Raw genomic sequence first — 21,180 nt, forward strand, 5'->3', positions numbered from 1 at the left:
CAGGGAGACCCAGGTTCAGATCTCCACTCTGCCATGAGGCTCACTGGGTGACCTTGGGCAAGTCACTTTCTCTCATCCTGGCCTACCTCACAGGATAGCTGTTAGGATAAAATGTGTATCATGTATGCTTCCTTGAGTTCCTTGGAGAAAGGTAAGATATAGATGTTATAAACTAACATCCCTGCCAGTAACTAGCTTATACAAAGCATACAAATTAAACTGGCTAGGGCATGCTAACAGTGCTGCCCACCTGGTGAGTTTTAAATCTCCATTAGCAAAAGTGGGATTGCTAAAGATTCCTTTCCATTCCCAGCCCTGACAAGTTGCCTTTCTGGAATCCTGAGGATATGTCAAAAATTATACAGAATCCCCCTGTATACAAGTTAGTAAATTTTTGTTATTCCAAACTGGTTGCATTTGCTATTTTAAACTTATAATTATATATAAAAGGATACTGATGGGTTACTTAAAACCTTCAGTTTATCCCACATTTGTGATGTTGACTCAAGAAACATTTTGGGATATTTCATTGCCTTACTTCTTTTCTAAAGCGTGTATGGTATCAAGGTGCATAGTTAGGTGGATCATTACAAGAGTCAGTATTATACATCCTGGCCAATAAATACCTTCCTGATAATTTTAAAGACTTCATAGGCTGCTCCTCGAGCATTGGCCAAGTTCTCCAAATTTGGGGATGCTTGCCCAAGGGAAAATGCCCCAATGAGCACAGCAAAGAACACCTATAGTGAGAAAATGGTTGAAATAATTAACATTTGAAAACTAGAGATTTGACATCAGTTAATTAAGTACCATAACAATTAAGGCTGCAATTCTATGCTCGAGTATCTGGGAGTAAACTCCACTCAACACACAGGGTTTTCTTCCAAGTAAGCAGGATATAGATGCATAACTTTGTAAATGTATTCTTGCTGAAAACAAAATAGAAAATCACCCCCTCTCAATTTTCTTCAGCTATTAATACCCCATATGTAGTCTATTTATCAAGATCCTCTGTGGCGCAGAGTGGTAAGCGACGGTAACGCAGCCGAAGCTCTGCTCATGTCCAGAGTTCGATTCCAACGGAAGGAGGAAGTCAAATCTCCGGTAAAAGGGGTTGAGGTCCACTCAGCCTTCCATCCATCCGTGGTCGGTAAAATGAGTACCCGGCATATGTTGGGGGGTAAAGAAAGGCCGGGGAAGGAACTGGCAATCCCACCCCATATATACGGTCTGCCTAGTAAACGTCGCAAGACGTCACCCTAAGAGTTGGAAACGACTCGCACTATAAGTGCGGGGACACCTTTACCTATGTAGTCTACTTATTGTGTCCAATGAAAATAATAGCTAAATTGGAAAATTTAAGAGTTCATAGTACAGTATGGTTACAGAGCTTGGAAAAGTTACTTTTTTGAACTACAACTCCCATCAGCCCCAGCCAGCATGGCCACTGGATTGGGCTGATGGGAGTCATAGTTCAAAAAAGTAACTTTTCCAATCTCTGGTTATTACTTTAACTACAAGAAGGTGGCGCTGTTGATTTACTTAGTTCTGTTTTAAGGAGCAGTGAGAGGCCCCACTTCAGCAAATTTGTGCAGAGGAGTAAGATTTTGTGCACAGATTGTCTTGCTAGACATTACCTGCATCCATAAGAAAGTCCCTAGAATTATGCATATTGTGATGGTAGATCAGGTTCATACACGCAGAGATGCATTTCAGTAATGTTAGACTCTGGACTTAAAGGCCTTACAAGGGCACCCCTCTTGAGGTTGTAATATGCATTACTTGCATTTCTTCAAGGTAAGCCAGGCTTATTGCATGTTGGGGCCTTCTTTCTCATTCTGCTGAGATGGACACTGGATGTTTGCCCCAAAGTCCTACCCTAATGGCACTACTACGTACTAGCGATGAGTTCCATTTCCACAATAATTGGATTTGCCATCGGATTAATTTTTATTTCTGATATTCTCTATCCTTGTGGAGAGAATTTTTAAGTAGCAACCCTCCATGCCTGGTTTCCAATTCATTCTTCTTTTTTTCTGATTCTTTTTTTTTAATTCACTTTGAAACCATCGATGGTGTGACACTTTTATAGATTACTTTCTATGTGAGCTCTTCAAATGTGTATTCCCTTTCACTTATGTCAATGAAGTGTTGATTGTAGCTGACAGACAGAAAGCAGCAGGGGGAAATGAGGTATTGACTGTAAGCAGCAAGGGGGAAGACACTGACGATTATCGGCCTTAATCTGCTCTGCAAATGCACTTGAAAAGGAATGTAAACAGGCAATAACTACAGAGTTTAGAATAAAGATCTATAACAGTGGAGACTTGTGAACAAATAGCGATTATAATATCAATAATTCTCTGCAAAGCAACATATATATATACCCCTAACAAACTCTGGTCACTCAGAGGGCTCACCTATTAGAGAGGGGGGATAAAGTTGTTCTTGGCTAGAATCCCTTTTTCCTCCCGCCTTCAGAAAATTACTGCTGCCAGTATCCATGGCAACCATTTAATAAGGAGAAGCTGCCTATTACTGTGCATACTGATCTATGGATCAAGTCCGCTTGTGCAGAACCAGGTAGCAATGCTTCTGTGGGTTGGACTCAGCTCCCTAAATCCCAAGTGCAAACTCTACTTTCGTTTGAAGGTCAGAGATCATATTTATAAACAATATGCATTTAGTAGAACAACTAGACTTACAATTAATACTGTCCCAATGTCGTAGGCCTCTTTCTCATCCCTTGTGAGTTTGGTTCCATACCAAAAAGCAAGAGCGTAGCATCCATATATAAAAAACTGGGAGACACCAATTGAAATGTTGGTGGTGATGGCCTTTTTCATTCCAACAATCCTAGCATCCTCTAGGTTTGCATCATACCTGAAAACAGAGCCCCAAATGTTATATTTAAGATATTTCCTGCTCACTTCTGCTTCCATTCATACAAGTATTTTAGACATTTATCTTTACAAAAACAAAACAAAAAAGCCCCGACCCTTAAATCTTCTGAGGCTCTAAGAACCTCACTGGATTTTCCCATCTAAAGGTGCAATCTGCTGGGGGTTTTTTGCAAGAAAAGAGAAAGACAGGCATGTTTTATCCTGTGATGCCCCTTTGACAGAGGTTAGAAACAGATGTTCAGTACAGTTCACACTGACTTACAAGCCTGTTCCCATCAGCCACATGTATGGGCATAAGTACAGTGTGAGCTCTATGTGAACATGGCCAACCATATGAATACATCTGATCCCCCAAAACACTAGTGTGGAGGGATGCTTCCACCTGCTGCTGTCTCATGCCCTCAAAAAATGCTTGCTTCAGCTTGTGGAGAGATGGAGCAAATCAACCTTCTATATGGCTTTGGCATTTAATTTATGGAGCTATTATCAGAAGCCAACTTACCTTGCCATAGCTTTCACCTGTCCATTGAAAGCAACAACTGTCCTGATAGCTGACAAGATTTCTTCTGCCACAGCACCTGCCTTAGCATAAGCCAAGAGCTCTTTAGTAGTCAACACTGACAGGAGCTGGAAAAGGTAAAGATTTTTTTTTTAATTGAAGTTGGTTTACAGTATACCACACAAACTAGTAGAACTATTTATGTGATGGGAAATGGGGACATGCTTTCTCTTCATATACTTCAATTCTATCCCTGAATAATCTCTTTTATTTCAGGGTAGGGAACCCTTTTTGGCCCAAGGGCTACATTGCTTCATGGGCAACTCTCTGGGCGCTGCATGCCAATAATGGACAGGGCTAGAGGCAAAAATGGGTGGAGCAACTGAGGTCACTCTTTACCTTTGTACAGAAGGCTACATTCCAATCATGCAAATGATTCAGGTTCCTACCCACACCTCTCTCTACCCAGGCAAGCTAGAGGCATTCCAGAAGGGCATGGCCAGTGGGGGAGGTTCCTGGAAAGGGTCCAGTGGGCCAGACAGAAAGGCCTAGAGGTCTGCATTTGGCCCAAGACTCAAGATTCCCCATCCCTGTTTTACACCAACAAAATAGATTTCTCTTGCAGATAGTTCTTTATTGCACGGAGGACATCTCTTGATTAGCTTGTTTCACTGAAGCTGATGATATGAGTTTTAGCAAAAACGAGTAAAAGATTACTATAAAAATGCACATGCTAACAATGATGTCACTTTTCTTTAAAAAATAAAATGTGACATTTGACCTAAATATTGAGTCTGGGGGAGGGATGCAGGAAAATGAAGCAGTATCAATTCAGTTTCCTTCCACAGCAATTTACTTACACAGTCCTCACAATCTCTGCAATTATCAGGCACACATGCTTTAACAGACAGCACAAAATACAGCAGGTTCAGATGGGGCTTTGCTAGATTTCTTATTAATTATTGCATATTTATTCCATGCTTCCTCTAACGAACTCAGAATGCTGTACATGGAATCTTCTATAGGTCAGGCTGAGAGAAAGTGAATTGCCCAGACTCACCCAGCACGTTTTATGGTCAACCAGGAATTTAAACCCAAATCTCTCTGGCCTATGTCCAACATTCTAACCCTAGCTCTCTTCTAGAAATGGTTAATATTTCTTAACAAGACTAGAACAACTTCTAGATAGAGAGTTAAAAAGATAAACGGGGGACAATCTCTGTAGAATATTTTAGTGCAGAAACACCATCCTATTCATTCATACAAGTTTTCATTTTATTCTTCTTCTTTTCCTTCCATTCTTTACCTCCCCTTGTTATATGCATAAAGAATTTTCATTTATAACTCTAGTAACTTACATATGACCACAGACCCCCTGATACAGCAAGCAGAGGGCTAACAGACAAGATCACCAGGGTTAACTTCCATCCATACACAAATCCTATGACAATCCCCGCCACAAATGTGGTAAAAAACTGGACTAATATACTGATCTTGTCTCCAATGCCGTCATGAATGGTGTTAATATCACTGCAATTAAAGAGGAAAAATGTGAATGTCAGTGGTTGCTTTTATCCAGTAATAAGTCTCCAGTGCCTTTGTGAATGGTGTTAGTATCAGAGCTAGTAAAGAGGATTTGTTAAAAAATGGTAACATATGCATATTCCCAGCTGTTTGATTAGGAAGAAGGAATGTACATGTAAAACCCATTTGGGAATGTAATTAACCACCCCTTAAAGGATTCACATCTCGCCCAGAGCAGAATCAGGCTAATGGACTCTAGCTACAGTAATCTATTCATCTTGTGGTATATGACAATGACCACACACCCTTTCCCCAGATTATAACAGAAACATGAGCAGGTTACTCTGTTAATCTAGTGTTCAGTGTTCCAATCTGGGTAGTATCAAACCAGGCCATCTCTTGGTGAAGTACAGCAAAAAAGAACTTCTCACGTATCCTTGCTGTTTGTCTTGCAGAAGTGGTCACAAAGGTCCACATTTGAATCATGCTACAGATCAATGTCCCAAAGCCAATACCAACAAAGTAGTAAGCATGCCTGTTGAAGAAATGAATGAACAAAATGAATGGCTCATACAATTCAACTTTCCTAACCTGAAGCTCTCCAAATATTTTGGGCAATAACTCATCAGTCTTAGCCACTATGGCCAATGGTTAGGGACGATGGGAGTTATAGTCCATAATATCTGGAGGACACCTGTTTGGGGAAGGCTGTAATTTATTTCTACACCACCTTTCAGCCAAAAAGCAACTCACAAGAAAGGTGAGCAGCATCCTCTTGGACACATCGTTATATTGAAGAAATGTAGTTGCAGACATAGGTAGGCAGACAAGTGCAAAATGTGGGCTGACAGCAAGATGAAAATTCATGGAGAGACAAGCTATCAATGGCTACTAGTCTTGATGAATATTTGTTACCCGCTGGATCAGAGGAACCATGCATCTGAATACCAGTTAGTAGGGAACAACTGTGGGAGGAGGGATGCTGCCCTCATGTCCCGCTTGTGGACTTCCCATAGGCATCTGGCTGGCCACTGAGGGAAACAGGATGCTAGAGTAGGTAGGTCTTTGGTTGATTCAATAACTGAATAGGTTCTTACATGGCCATTTGACCTTCTATATCTGAAGCTGCTTCTGGACATGCAGAGCCATTCATTTGTACAGCATCTGTAAAATAGACAGCACCAGTTATAATTTTCAGAAGATGTTTATTTATTTATTTATTGCATTTGTATACCACCCCATAGCCGAAGCTCTCTGGGCAGTTTACAAGGTTGAAAGGTTTTCTGGCAATGCCATCATGACATCTTTACATGGTACTGCTTTGTTTACTAAGCTTGTTAATTATTATATTTTGATATTAGTTTGCCACTACAAAAAGTCTCCAAGTGATTTACAAAAGATTAAGAGCCAAAGGTGATAAGCATCTACCCCCATTCTGATCTTCAGACCTGATATTTCCCTGATGTAGGCTTCTTTCCAAGGAATTTTTAAGAATGTCGCTGTCAATAAAATATGCATTCATCAGCCCATGAGGAACCCAACACAGCACATACGTTGCATATAAGGACACTTTCAACATACTGTAACTGGATTTAACCAAAGCATCTGACTTTCATACAAACACTGAGAAATGTCACACACTGTTGAGCCCCAGGTAAACCCGGGGGGCCTGGATCAGGAGGCGGGGGAGCCCCAGGGCCCCTGCCTGGTGCAGAGTGACTCTGGGGCGGAGCTGTTTGAGGGCGCACCCCCAGCCCTGCAGATGGGAGAGATGTCAGATGTGGAGGATGCTCCTGAAGTTCTGGGGGGAGGAGACACGACCAACCATTCTCTGATTCCCACGGGAAATTTGCCCACTCACGTGGAGACCCCTCCCTTGCCAAGCACCCCAGGAGAGCCATTGGAGCAAGACCTCGTGCGCGCGCGCCAACTCCACCTCCCCAGGATTCCTTGTCTGGCCCTTCAAATGCTTCCCCGCCAGAAACATCGCCGCCCCCTTCAATGGAGATGGTACCTGAGGAGTCTAGACTGTCTGATGAGCAGACGTGTGCACGCCCTCTGTCACCTCGTGCGCGCCGCCAAGAAAAGAGGCTTGGCCAGAGGGAGGTCCTGCGCAGGAGTCAGAGATTACGGGCGAAAACCTTTCCTACTTAAGCCCACGCGCCCCTGATGAGGGTGCTGAGTCAACTCCCCTTACAAACTGCAGAGTAAGCCTGAATAGTTTAGTTAGGGATTACAGTGAGCTAGTTAGTGAAATCTATGAGATGCCTTGCCTTCGATGTTACTCTAATAAAACAGGAATTAATTCCAGTCTTGCCTCTGTTTCATGATTCTCACTTTGGGCAAGACACACACACACTCACAACCATCTCATGTTGAAGTCTCCCATGAACAAGGAAAAATAAAAATGGTAAGGGAGGTATTTTATCACATAGCAACAAGTGTCAAAACAAGTTCCAAACACTAATTCATTTCCCCCTATCATCCTGTGAAGGGAGCCTCCTCTGCTAATGCCTTTTTGCTATTGTTTTAGGGATACAGTCGTCAAAGTGTGAGACATGCAATTCTACAAAGATATGAATTCCATTTGCAAGCCATATTGTTCATCAGTAAGGAATGAAGAAGTAAGAAATCAGTAAGGAAAGTTAAGTCACGCTTGAGTCACTTGGCTACAGCCAGATCCAATTGCCATAGCTGACAACAAACTGCCATTAGTGCCTCCCAAGAGAAACTTCATTTAAAGCAGTGGTGGGGAATCTGTGGCCCTCCAGATGTTGTTGGACTCCAACTCCCCTCAGCCCCAGCCAGTATGGCCAACGTTCAAGGATGATGGGTGTTGGAGTTGCAGTAAAGATTAATTTATCTTACTATACACCAAGTGCCTGGAAAAGCATTTCCTTGACTAAATCTCATCAAGATTTCCTATATAAGAAAAATGGCCAGTACTGATAGTTAGTATTTTAAAAGTCCTATCTTCTCCAACAACATTCTCAGCCACTCCATGTCTAGAAGCTCAGAATCCTAAAAGCACAGTTTGGGCAAATTTAGTGATTTTTACCTGTAGACCCATTTAGGCCAGTCACCACAAAGCTGTTTGTCATCTGGCCAAAGATAATGATCATAAGTGGCTGTCCAATTCCAGCTGCAGCAGCTGTGATAAATCCCAGTATCATTAAAGCGATATCTAGCCCATCTGCAAAATGAAACTAGATGGATAAAGAAAAAAAGGGGAATATGGATGAAATTATGGCAGAATGTGTACACAAACAAACACATCCTTCTTAGCTGCAGGGCTTTCTTTCTGTTCTTCTTGTCCTACAGGTGATTTTCTTCCATTCAGGAAGAATTTCCCCTTTGACTTTCTGTCAGGATTTTCACAGCTGTCAGATAAATCTCTCTCCAGCTAATAGTTTTCAGCTATTGCTTTTCACTTCTCTCTCGGGGCTTCTTTCTGCCCATTGATCTCTCCCTCTCTGAGCAACTGGAGTTAGTCAACAGCCTGCCTTTCACCTTTTACTTGACCAGTTCCTCACACACCAGATTCACTCACTCTGTGGGTATTCCAAGGCTGCATACACATCATACGTTTAAAGCACATGACTTGCCTCAAACAATCCTTGGAAATGTAGTTTGTTAAGGATGCCAGGAACTATAGCTCTGTGAGGGTTAAATTACAGTTCCCAGGATTCTTTGGGGGAAGTCATGTACTTTAAATGTATGGTGTGTATGCACTCTTAATCTCATTTTGACAGAACAAAAACAGGGTGTTGTTTTTTAAATATAAGCTGCAAGACATTAAATGAATATAGTTATTCTGGAATTGATGCTTAACAACAACAGACCCCAACTGCTGGTGGGCATTATGACTGGTCCTGTAACTGGCATAGGGGTTTGGCATTACCCTTCCTTGAGTGCAATTTTTTGCTTTTGGTCCAATGCAATCCAGGACTCATGGATGGGAAAAATATATAGCTAATTTTCCTTTTCAAATAACCCTCTGAGCTTGGATATGCTGCATCTGAGACCAGCATCTCCCTTTAAAGGGGTGGAATCAAGGCAACTTTAAAATCTGTGATTGCCCAGTTGGTGACCATTCCCAGCCTATGACTGTCCTGTGCCCACTTTACCATTTTGGGAGCAAATGAAACTTGGTCACCTTTCAGACCCAGGCAGGTTCTGGACCAGTCTTCTTGCCAGAATTGTCACACCAATTGTTCAGTGGTTTCTTAACTGGTGCATATAATGGCAAGACAGAAGCATTTACATAACTTTCTAATTTGAGAGACTTAAAACCTATGCTCAAAATATATACATGTGCAACCTTTATTGTTACTCCCAGTTTCTTTTTCAAGATGTGATGTAAATTAATTTGTTTAGGTACCATAAAACATTGGGCCTATTTGGATGCAATTCTCTCCCCAAGAGGCAGGACTTGGGCACGTTCTTCCTCATCACTCTTCCCCAAATTCCCTCTAAGTGTGTGTAAGGTAACCATGGGGGCAGAGGTTGAACAGGAGATTTTTCCCTCTCTGCCTCTTTTCCTTTGTGTGCTGTGTTTTTTTTAGATTATAAACCCGTGGGCAAGGACTGTCTTGCTTTAACCAATTGTATGTAAAGCCACTCTGATGGCCTTTTGGCCTGAAGAGTGATGTACGAAAGCTCTAAATAAATAATTATTATTTGAACAGGATCTTCTTTACCCAGAATTTTGAGAATGTGAGAGAGAGACTTTTCAACATTAGTTTAAATCAAAGGGATTGGGCTACATTCAAATAACCATGATATTTCCTATAGCAGGGTGTGGAGTTTGTGACCCTCCAGATGTTGTTTGGACTCCCATCAACCCCAGACAGCATGGCCAATGGTCAGGGATGATAGGAGTTGCAAGCCAAACAATATCTGGAGGAGGGCACCAGGTTCCCATGGGTTATGTTCTATGTGCCATAATGACAATGGGAAGGGAGTACATGACCCTGAGGCATGCTCCTGATCTCACCTTATCTGTAGATGTAGGGAAGGTAACATACGAACCAATAAAAAAAAGGACAAAGGGAAAGAAAATTAACAGATCAAACACTGACCAGCTCAAAAAAGCCCACCATCTTGTTCGTTTTCTTCTTTGACTTCTCATCTTTCTTTCTAAAAAGATTCAAACAGAAAGGCAAGGCAAGTGAAGTCATTTGAGGCAAAACAAAAGCATTGAAAATCTACCTGTGTGAGTTTCTGCAAGACCTGCTCCCTGCATTTCTGGCTGATTTCCACCTGGCCTGGAAGGGTGGGGCCCTGTCTCTCTCCAGCTACAAAAGCAGCAACTGCTGAAGAGGCCAGAGACCATCTACCTGTGTGAGTTTCTGCAAGACCTGCTCCCTGCATTTCTGGCTGATTTCCACCTGGCCTGGAAGGGCGGGGCCCTGTCTCTCCAGCTACAAAAGCAGCAGCTGCTGAAGGGGCCAGAGACCATCTACCTGTGTGAGTTTCTGCAAGACCTGCTCCCTGCATTTCTGGCTGATTTCCACCTGGCCTGGAAGGGCGGGGCCCTGTCTCTCTCCAGCTACAAAAGCAGCAACTGCTGAAGAGGCCAGAGACCATCTACCTGTGTGAGTTTCTGCAAGACCTGCTCCCTGCATTTCTGGCTGATTTCCACCTGGCCTGGAAGGGCGGGGCCCTGTCTCTCTCCAGCTACAAAAGCAGCAACTGCTGAAGGGGCCAGAGACCATCTACCTGTGTGAGTTTCTGCAAGACCTGCTCCCTGCATTTCTGGCTGATTTCCACCTGGCCTGGAAGGGTGGGGCCCTGTCTCTCTCCAGCTACAAAAGCAGCAACTGCTGAAGGGGCCAGAGACCATGTGTGTGTATGTGTGCGTGAACCTGCTGCTCGGGATGTCTATAGACTACTGGGGTTTTGTTTAGTATTATATGTTATATTTTACTCTATATTATATTTTAGTCTATGTACGCCGCCTAGAGTGGCCGTTAATTCGGCCAGATAGGCGGCCTAGAAATAAAATTTTATTATTATTATTATTATTATTATTATTAAGAAAAACCTACTTTTTCTTGTTCTTCTTTAAATGGCCATTTTGAGCAACTGTGTCATCACTTTGGAAAGCAGGGTTGTCATAGCCATTGCTTGGAAGTTCTATCAATGAGAAAGTCAGTTGGATTTCATATAATTAGTAGGGTTGCAATCCAAAGAATTTACTTGAAACTTTATACCCACTGATTACTCCAGGGAAACTTTTACAATTTCACAGATTTCCGTCCTGTACCCTAAACACATCTATAAATACCACGGAATCAGGCTAAATTCTAAATAATACTTACTTGAAGCAAGTTCCACAGAAACAAGTGAGACCTACTTCTCTGTAAATGTGGAAATTTGGCTTGCAAAGGTTGATATTTTAGAAGCAAGTCCTTGAAATGCTTAATTAGCAAAATAAAATTTTTGAGAATACCATACATATTAAATTAAAATGCAAAAGTAATTGCTTATATTACTGATGCAATAATTGATTTGCATTTTGTGTGGAAATGCAGACAACTCTATTATACAGGAAAGTGTACACACAGTGCAGAAAATATTCTCTATTCATGAAAATGTTCCCATTTACCAAGATGTTTTAAAACACACTAGATACCTTGAATAATTATGTTTCTCTTATCTACAAAAAATTGAAATAAGGACTGCTTTCCTTTCGCCACACATGTGCCAATGAGATGCTGTAAAGTTTACAGCTGTCACTCAACATTTTTAAATCTGCTGATGAGTTTACAGAAGGTTTGAAAGCAGCTCTTGATCAAAACTATCTCAAGTGGATTTCATGTGACATAAAAACTGTTATTTTCTCAATAAAAAGCACTTTATAATTTGGAAGAAAGATCACTGCAGGAACAAATCTTCTGAAACTCCCCACCCCAATAAGTCACTTACAGCTACATTCTGAAGAGACAATTAGATAGCTGGATACATGGGAAACAAGCACAACAGCTTGAAAAATGCTGTCCATAATGTGTAATTAGGACATACAGATTATCATAATGCTCGTGTAGGTTTTCAAAGCCAAAAAGCATATACTTCCATGATACTGTGAAAATATGACAAAAAGGATAAGTAGCAGCCCAGTTTTGTTACTGTTCTCATTACTAGTGGTAGTATTAAACATGATGTTAGCCAGTTAGACTTAAAAATAGACATAGATATAGAAATAAATATTTTGTGGGCGGAAACAACCCCCTCAAGTTTAAACAACAGCCAAGGTTGTTATAGCTGTGGGATGCAATTTAACGCATATCAATGAAAATTCACAAATTCCTAAACAAAATAATACAAATATTAAGGAGCAATTAAAGATATTACAATTTACCAGGTTTGGACACTTTATTCACTGTGTAACTTCTCAAATTATCCTTCATTATTTTGTTCTATGGTACCGTTTATGACAGAGAAGTAAATGATGTTCACCCAAAATCTGCATAAAAAGAGCACACTGATATAATATACTCATTTAAAAAGACATCTTCATTCTTTCTTATTTCATTCATTTTCCATATTTCTATCATTACTATCTTCTGGACAGGATAAATATTGCTATTTATTTATTCATTACATTTATATACCGCCCCATAGCCGAAGCTCTCTGGGGGGTTTATAGCAATTAAAAACAATAAAAACAAATATACAAATTTTAAAACACAAATTTTTTTAAAAAACACAATTAAAATTTTTTAAAAAAAATTAAAAACACATGCTAAAATGCCTGTCGCCAAAAAGATAATAGTGTTGGCACCAGGCACACCTCGTCAAGAAGATCATTCCATAATTTGGGGGCCACCACTGAGAAGGCCTTCTCCCTTGTTGCCAGCCTCCCACCTTTTCTCGCAGTAGGCACCCGGAGGAGGGCCTTAGATGTTGAGCGTAGTGTATGGGTGGGTTCATGTTGGGTGAAGCAGTCCATCAGGTATTGTGGTCCTAAGCCATGTAAGGCTTTATAGGTTAAAACCAGCACCTTGAATAGAGCTTGGAAACATACAGGCAGCCAATGCAAGCGGGCCAGAATGGATTTTATGCATTTGAACTGTTTGGTCCATGTTATCAATCTGGCCGCTGCATTTTGCACAAGCTGTAGCTTCGGAACCATCTTCAAAGGCAGCCCCACATAAAGCGCATTGCAGTAATCTAGCTTGGAGGTTACCAGAGCATGGACAACTGAAGCCAGGTTATCCCCATCCAGAGAGGGGCGTAGCTGGGCCACCAGCCAAAGTTGGTAGAAGGCACTCCATGCCATCGAGGCTACCTGAGCCTAAAGTGACAAAGATGGTTCTAGGAGAACCCCCAACCTACGAACCTGCTCCTTCAGGGGGAGTGCAACCCCATCCAGGACAGGCTGGACATCCACCATCCGGTCAGAAGAACCACCCACTAGCAGCATCTCAATCTTGTCTGGATTGAGCCTCAGTTTATTAGCCCTCATCCAGTCCATTGTCGCAGCCAGTCACTGGTTCAGCACATTGATAGCCTCACCTGAAGAACATGAAAAGGAGAAATAGAGCTGCGTGTCATCAGCATACTAATGGCAACGCACTCCAAAGCTCCGGATGACCGCACCCAATGGTTTCATGTAGATGTTGAACTGCATGGGGGACAGAACTGATCCCTGTGGAAACCCATACTGGAGAGTCCAGGGTGCCGAGCAATGTTCCCCAAGCACCACCTTCTGGACCCAACCCACCAAATAGGAGCAGAACCACCACCATGCAGTCCCTCCCACTCCCAACTCAACCAGTCTTCCCAGAAGGATACCTTGGTCAATGGTATCGAAAGCCACTGGGAGATCAAGGAGAATCAACAGAGTCACACTCCCCCAGTCTCTGTCCCAACAGAGGTCATCATACAGGACGACCAAGGCTGTTTCCATGCCAAAACCAGGCCTGAAACCTGACTGAAATGGATCCAGATAATCGGTCTCATCCAAGAGTGTCTGGAGCTGGCCTGCCACCACTCGTTCAAGAACCTTGCCCAGGAATGGAACATTTGCTACCGGCCAATAGTTATTAAGATTTTCTGGGTCCAGGGAGGGTCTCTTCAGGAGTGGTCTCCCTACCACCTCTTTCAGGCAGCCAAGGACCACCCCCTCTCACAGAGAGGCATTAATCACTTCCCTGGCCCAGCCAGCTGTTCCATCCCTGCTAGCTATTATTAGTCAAGAAGGGCAAGGATCCAGCACAGAAGTGGTTCCACAAACCTGTCCAAGCACCTTGTCAAAGTCCTCAGGCTGTACCAACTGAAACTCATCCAAGAAATCAGGACAAGGCTGTGCTCTGGATACCCCACTTGATTCACCTGCTGTAACACTGGAGTCTCGGTCCTGGCGGATGCTAAAGATTTTATTCTGGAAGTGCCTAGCAAATGATATACGATTCAGATCATCATTAACAGCTAACTAGGGTTATCTTCAGGGCTGAAATAACTGCTCATTCGAGTCACCAGGAATGAGATGTCACCAAGGATTGTTGTTCCTCATTACAAAATATAAATATATCACAGTTTCAACAACAGCTGTTAGACAAGGTAAAAGGTTGAAAACACAACAGCATGCTCTCCACATCTCTGTGCTAAACAGGAACATTTGTTCTATCACCTTTGTTAGCACCAATTTACTTGGTTGTTAGTTGTTAGTTTGTTTATAAAGAATGAAATGGCAAATAAAAACATAAATGAAGTGCAAGAATAAAATGAGTTAGAACAAAATATCTTTACCTGGTGCCAAAAAACATAACAAGAGTTGGCACCAGTTTAGCACCTAATAGCCCAGGAGATACCACTGAAGAGTCCATCAGCAGTTGCTATGCACCTCACTTTTGCAGGTGGTGGCAACACCTAGAGTGGGTCCTTTACTATAGATCTTAATAACGAGCAGGCTAATATGAGAGTAGATGGTCCTCTTGATATATGGTTACAGGCCATGTAGACCTTTGTAGTTCACAATTAGCACCTCGAATAATATATGAAAACAAGCTGAAAGCCAGTGAAGATATTTTAATATTGGTGATGTATATTTTACACAGCCATCCCAGTTAAAAATCTGGCTGCCATATGCAGAACCAGCAGAGGATTCTAGAATCATAGAATCATAGTATAGTAGAGTTGGAAGGGGCCTACAAGGCCATCGAGTCCAACCCCCTGCTCAATGCAGGAATCCAAATCAAAGCATAGTTTCCAAGGGCAGCCACATGTACAATTCACTGCAGTAATGAAGTCTTGATGTTATCACATTGCAAAAGGGGCCACAACTGGTATACCTAGCTAGTAAAAGGTATTTCATATCATGCATGCCAGTTGGGCATCCAATGTACAGATCAGATCTATTAGCTCCTGTAGGCTAATGACATGATCCTTTAGAGCAGGTGTGGGAGAACCTTTGGCCCTCTAGATGTTGCTGAACTACAACTCCCATCATCTCTGGCCACTGACCACAGTTTCTGTCAAACGTTCTCCCATATCTGTTTTAGAAGGATGCAATCCTATCCAGAACAGCTTGAACACCATGTCACCAGCCTATCAAACCACTGGGTAACAGTGCCTCCATCTACTCTGGACTGAGCTTGCACTTATCAGCCTTCATCCAGCCCATTACTGATTTCAAGGACCTGTCTTGCACTTCTACTACCTCTCCTGATTATTATGAAAAGGAGAAATAAAGTTGAGTATCATTTGTCAACTGATGACACTTCATCTTCAAACAACTTCTCCTGTGGCTTCTTTTATGTTATGTTAAATAGCATTATGGACAAAACAGAATCCTGTGACGCCTACAGCACAAATGCCTTGGGAACAACATGAGCCCCACAACAACACCTTCTGATCAGACAGATAAGAACAGAATCATGAAAGTGGTTTTGCATTCGAATCCTATCCTAAAATCTGGTCCAGGATAGCATAGTTAATGGTATCAAAAGGTCCTGAAGAAAGAGCAAGATCACATTTCCCCTGTTCTTCTCAAAGTAAATGTATCCCACGAGGCCCATCATGGATGTTTCAGTGTCAAACCCAGGCCTGAAGCTAGACTGAAATGGATCCACATAATCAATGTCATCCAAGAATGTTTGGAGTTGGAAGGCCACTGGTCTGGACAAGTACTTTGCCCAAAACCTGAGTTTTGAAACTGCCCAAAAGGATCTAAGAAGGCATTTATTAGACACAGCTAGAAACCCTTCCCAGCAAGATAATGTAAACTAAGAAGAGTAAAAGTTGAGCAAATAGATGGTAGGCCACAATGCTTCAAGAACCATGGCCACATCTTCAGCATGCACTACTGAACTCATTCAGAGAAATGCAACAAGTTGGTTCCCTAATAACCCTCAGTAAGGTCCTGAATCCAGAAGTGTAATCAAAGATGGACAGAATTCCAGTAGACCACTGCAACCCTTCCTCCCTACCAATCAAACCAATGTTAGTGCTGTACCATGAACCCAGAAGTGAGATAAACTAACTCCCTCATATTTATCTTGGTGATGCATGCCAGGTTAGTATCCTCATCCAGAATTAAATCCCTGATGGCTGCCGTCTTCCTATTTATACCCATCTGGCAGTAGTGGATGGCATGGTGAGGCAGCAGTGCCCACCTGACCTCCTGACAGTGGTGGCACTGTTGCTTCCTGGAAAGGTTGGTGCAGGGAAAACGCACCAGCAGCAATGCCTGATTGGCTGCATTGGTGAATTTGCATCACACTGACCTCCCTACTCCTTCCTGCTAAGCAACAGCAACTTCGCTATCAGGAGGCCAGATGAGCACCCTCCACCCCACCATGCTATCTGCAACTGCACTGTTCTTCAACCTTGGGTCCCCAGATGTTATTGGACTATAACTCCCATCATCCCCAGACAGCATGGTCAATGGTCAGGGATGATGGGAGTTGTGGTCCATCAACATCTGGGGATCTAAGGTTGAAGAGCGGTGTGCTACTGCAACCTGGCGTTAAGCAATAGAACCTCAACCCCTCTTCTTATCCTTTTCTCAGTGAAGGGGAGACAGCCTTCATCTGGCTGACTCTCTTCTCCTCACCTGGATAGTTTTTCCACTGGCCTATCCCCCTCCCTTTCCATAGCCAGTTCAACTGGGGCACCAGTCACAATTCTCTCAAGACCCATCATGAACAGTAATTGCCTAAAACAGAAGTAATAGAACCCCTTCAAGCTCTTCATACAGCTCAAAAATATATGAGAAAAGGCAGAGTGAATGAAAAGAAAAACCCAGTGGCAAATTCTTAAAATGTTTTACAGTATGTGCTCATGAGGAAATCACTAACTGCCACAGGCTGCAATAGGAGGATGTAGGAGGCTGTTGCTAATTGATGTCCTCTTCCCCACTTCTCCTACTGACGTGGCTGCCACCTGGTTCCTTGTGTTGCTATAAGCACCTCTGTGTCTGTGTGTGTGTCTGTGTGTGTGTCTGTGTGTGTGTCTGTGTGTGTGTCTGTGTGTGTGTCTGGGATCCCTACAATTCCAAATGCTGTTAGAACAAGCAGCATGAGCGATCTGATGGGCAGTGTACCCATGACAGTGCACTAATTCAGGGATGAGGAGCCTTTTTCAGTCTGAGGGCCATGTGCCATTGTGGGCAACCTGCCAGGGGCTGCATACCAGTGGTGCATGGGGCCAGAAGCAAAAGTGGGTGAGGCAAAGGATAAACTCTTACCTTTGTATCGCAGACTACATTCCAGGCATGCAAAAATCAGAGGCATCTACAAACACCCACATACACTCAGCCCATCCAGACAACCAAGAGGCAATACCACAGTTCAAGGACACAATTAGGCTCACACTTCTCTTTCTGGCTAGCAGGTGATGTCTACCTCATTTCATGAAAGAAAGGTCTATCACAACAAGCACACTCGCTCCTTCGCTTACATCATGCTGTTTTAGGCTGCACTAACAGAAGCATAATTTCCAAATCACATGAAGTACTCGTTCCCTTCTATTCGGCACTGGCTAGGCCTCATCTTGAGTACTGTGTATAGTTTGGACACTATGCTTTAAGAAAGATGCAGACAAACTGGAACAGGTTCATAGCAGGGCAACAAGGATGATTAGGGAACTGGAAACAAAGCCCTACAAGGAGAGAGTAAAAGAACTGGGCATGTTTAGCCTTGAGAAGAGCTGAGGTGAGATATGATAGCAGTCTTCAAGTACTTGAAAGGTTGTCACAGAGGAAGGCCAAGATCTCTTCTTGATCATCCCAGAGTGCAAGACACAGAATAATGGACTCAAGTCACAGAAAGCCAGATTTTGGCTGAACATCAGGGAAAAAAATCCTAATTATTAGAGCAGTACGACAATAGAACCAATTACCTAGGGAAGTGGTGGGCTCCCCAACACTGGAGGTATTCAAAATGCAGCTAGACAGCCACCTGTTGGGAATGCTGTAATTTGAATTCCTGCATTGAGCGGGGTGGGGGTTGGACTCATTGGCTTATAGGCCCCTTCCAACTCGACTATCCTATGATTCTGTGATCCCTGCACAACACCATGGGAATGGAATATCCTCACATAGCAGATCAGTAATGGGAGCTTCCCTTCTGTGCCACTAGTTGATTTTCACTGGGACAGAAGAATTGGTGGAAAGTGTTAACCTCCTTCACACACACTTATTCTTATAATTACAATTTGTTTTCAGTTGTTTTAATGTTGTATTTTAAATTATTGTGACCCACCTTGGCCACCTGAGGGTGAAGGGCAGATAGAAATTAACAACAACAACAACAAATTAACATACTGTCTTTTATGTATTTATTTAGTTAGTTGTTATTTTATTTATATCCCGCCTCTCCTCCCAGCAGGAGTAAACAAGTGAAAAGATTTCAATAATCCTCATTCTTTGGACTCATTCAAAAGATAATGTACACAGAGATGATAACCCGTCAAATCAGTCCCGCCTTTTTAAAGGCAAACGTTTATCATGGCATACAGTTTCATGGGCTTTTAGTCCATTTGCACACAAGAAATCTGTTGGATCTTTTAATGACACAAGACTTCTACTTTTTTACTAATAAAACCCTTCCAGAATACATGAAACAGACTCGGGATAGCTAAGTTCTGTTACCCTAATGTTTCACCTCAGGATAATTGGGGGGGGGGTCAAGATGAAACAACTGACCCTTTGAGGACCCTTCTACAAAATAAGATACATGCGAGACAGGGATGAGGCTGCACAACTGCAAACTTGGTTGGGGAAAAAAAGTATACAAAGGTAGCTTTTTTAAAAAAAAAAGTGTTAGCGTTTTACTCTTTGCAACGCCCTGCTAAAATCCAGGTTAAACACAGAAGCATTCTTAAGACAAAACATCTATGCCCACTTACGCGGGAGTAAGCCCTATTGAACTGACTTCTGAGTAGACATGAACAGACTGCTTGCACCGCCAAGCTGCCAGAAATAAAGGCTGCAGTCCTGGATCTACTTGCCTGGGAGTAAGTCGCACTGAGCCCAATGAGACTTACCACTGAGAAGACATGTATAGGGCTGTGTATGAACCAAGCCACCATCACCTGGACGTGCGTATGTGTATGAAAAAAACCCAGCGGTCTAAAGACTTCTGGTCAGCGGACAGACCGCGCTGTTGAAGAAGGCATCAAACAATCCCAATATAAAGCCTGCTGCTCAGCCCAACATTTCAACCCGGCGCCTCCTCACCTCACCGCTCACGCTTGAAGCCCGACGACCGCGTCCTCTCTGCCGAAGCCAAGCAAAAGCCCTAGAAAGCCTTCACTGGGGAGCTGGAACAGCGCTTTAGCCCAATCAACTTTGCCTAGCAAGGTTTTTCTTTTTCGTGACGTCCCCTCGATGCTATGCAAGAAGACACGCCCAGACAGCTCGGTCCCGTCCCTTACGGGTGACTTTCGCTAGGGGACCAAAGTAAGGTCCCACAATTCCTGTTAACAACCCTAAGCTTAAAAAACTGATGCAAAGAGGAAATCAGTTCATAGACGACCGCTGTATTCCTCTGTCAGCGTCTGCTGGATTCAGTTCACTTGTGAGCTTTGAGTGGTGCTTTGAAATGTAAATACCGTCAATGACTTTTAAACGACTAGATATATAAGAGCAACCGACCCCAATGTAAGCCTGGTATTTTGAGAATGCCTATAAATCCAGTGTGGTGTAGTTTTAAGGTGCTGGACTAGGACCTGGGAGACCAGGGTTCGAATCCCCACACAGCCATGAAGCTCACTGGGTGACCTTGGGCCAGTCACTGCCTCTCAGCCTCAGAGGAAGGCAATGATAAACCCCCTCTGAATACCGCTTACAATGAAAACCCTATGCTAGGGTCACCATAAGTCATAATCGACTTGAAGGCAGTCCATTTCACTTTTCATAAATCCAACAATAATTAACTGTATGCTGCAGGGATTTTCTTGTTTCTAACAACGAAAAAACTAGTAGTCTGGCTTTCTCTTTGGAAGCTCTTGCCAATTTGGTGCCCTCCAGATATTTTTGACTACAACTCCCATCAGCCCCACACTAGCTCTAAAATGAACAGAATCTGTTGTTGCATCCAATATACACCTCCATGGTTATGTAGCATCATTGAACTGATCTGTAAATTTTGACGTGAGCGGGGATCTATGATCACAATTTGTTGTGCATCACAGAACTGCATCAGAGCTATTTTCTTTTTAAGGCAACATTATTTATTTGCAGATTAATTTATTTAGTAGAACATTAGAAAACACAGAGAAAGTGGGTATTATTTGTAATGATGCCTTCATACTGATATTAAAAAATTAACCCATGTGAGTTCCCAAATTAAAGGAAGATCCAGAGAGATGAGCAAGTTAGGATCTAGTAGATGTCTGACTCAGCCATGGCTATGTTGACATAAATCCCCAACCCCAGATCAGCCAGAGATAAGCCAGCATACGTCCCTCATCCTGGGTCAACTGAAGCTGGCATAAGTCCCCAAAAAGGGATGTTCCAGTGGCAGGACCAGGCAAGGAGGACTTACACTGGATCCTAACTCTGTTCATCTTAGTCGCATGACCTGGCAACTCAGCAGAACTTTCTTCAGCAAACAGGGTGGTGTAAGTCAAACTATTTTAAAGGCAACCTTGCTCCTGCAGTGTCAGCAAAATCCCCAGTAGCTCAGTTGTTGATCACATGTTTTGCATGCAGAAGGTCCTAGGTTCAACCCCTGGCATCTCCAGGTAGGGCTGGGACACATATCTCTCTGAAACCCTGGACAGCCGCTGCCAGTCAGTCTGCAG

At 42.8% G+C, this 21,180-nt stretch overlaps 1 protein-coding gene across 4 annotated transcripts in view; it reads right to left on the reverse strand.

Moving 5' to 3' along the window:
- Positions 1-19,950, reverse strand: part of ABCB5 (ATP binding cassette subfamily B member 5) — a 65,625-nt gene extending 45,675 nt beyond the window's left edge. The window contains exons 1-11 of one of the 4 annotated variants that reach the window (XM_061585945.1): positions 19,618-19,950; positions 12,290-12,394; positions 10,977-11,064; positions 10,008-10,065; positions 7,985-8,132; positions 6,024-6,090; positions 5,270-5,461; positions 4,761-4,932; positions 3,406-3,530; positions 2,706-2,883; positions 627-740 (exon numbers count right to left, since the gene is read on the reverse strand). In XM_061585945.1, the coding sequence (XP_061441929.1) occupies positions 627-740; positions 2,706-2,883; positions 3,406-3,530; positions 4,761-4,932; positions 5,270-5,461; positions 6,024-6,090; positions 7,985-8,132; positions 10,008-10,065; positions 10,977-11,064; positions 12,290-12,338 (1,191 nt within the window). In that variant the 5' untranslated portion in view covers positions 12,339-12,394; positions 19,618-19,950. The other 3 variants (XM_061585943.1, XM_061585944.1, XM_061585946.1) reach the window with 3 other exon arrangements.
- Positions 19,951-21,180: the final 1,230 nt, after the last annotated feature.

Source organism: Rhineura floridana, chromosome 10 (genome assembly GCF_030035675.1).
Source record: "Rhineura floridana isolate rRhiFlo1 chromosome 10, rRhiFlo1.hap2, whole genome shotgun sequence".
Lineage (NCBI taxonomy): Eukaryota > Metazoa > Chordata > Lepidosauria > Squamata > Rhineuridae > Rhineura > Rhineura floridana.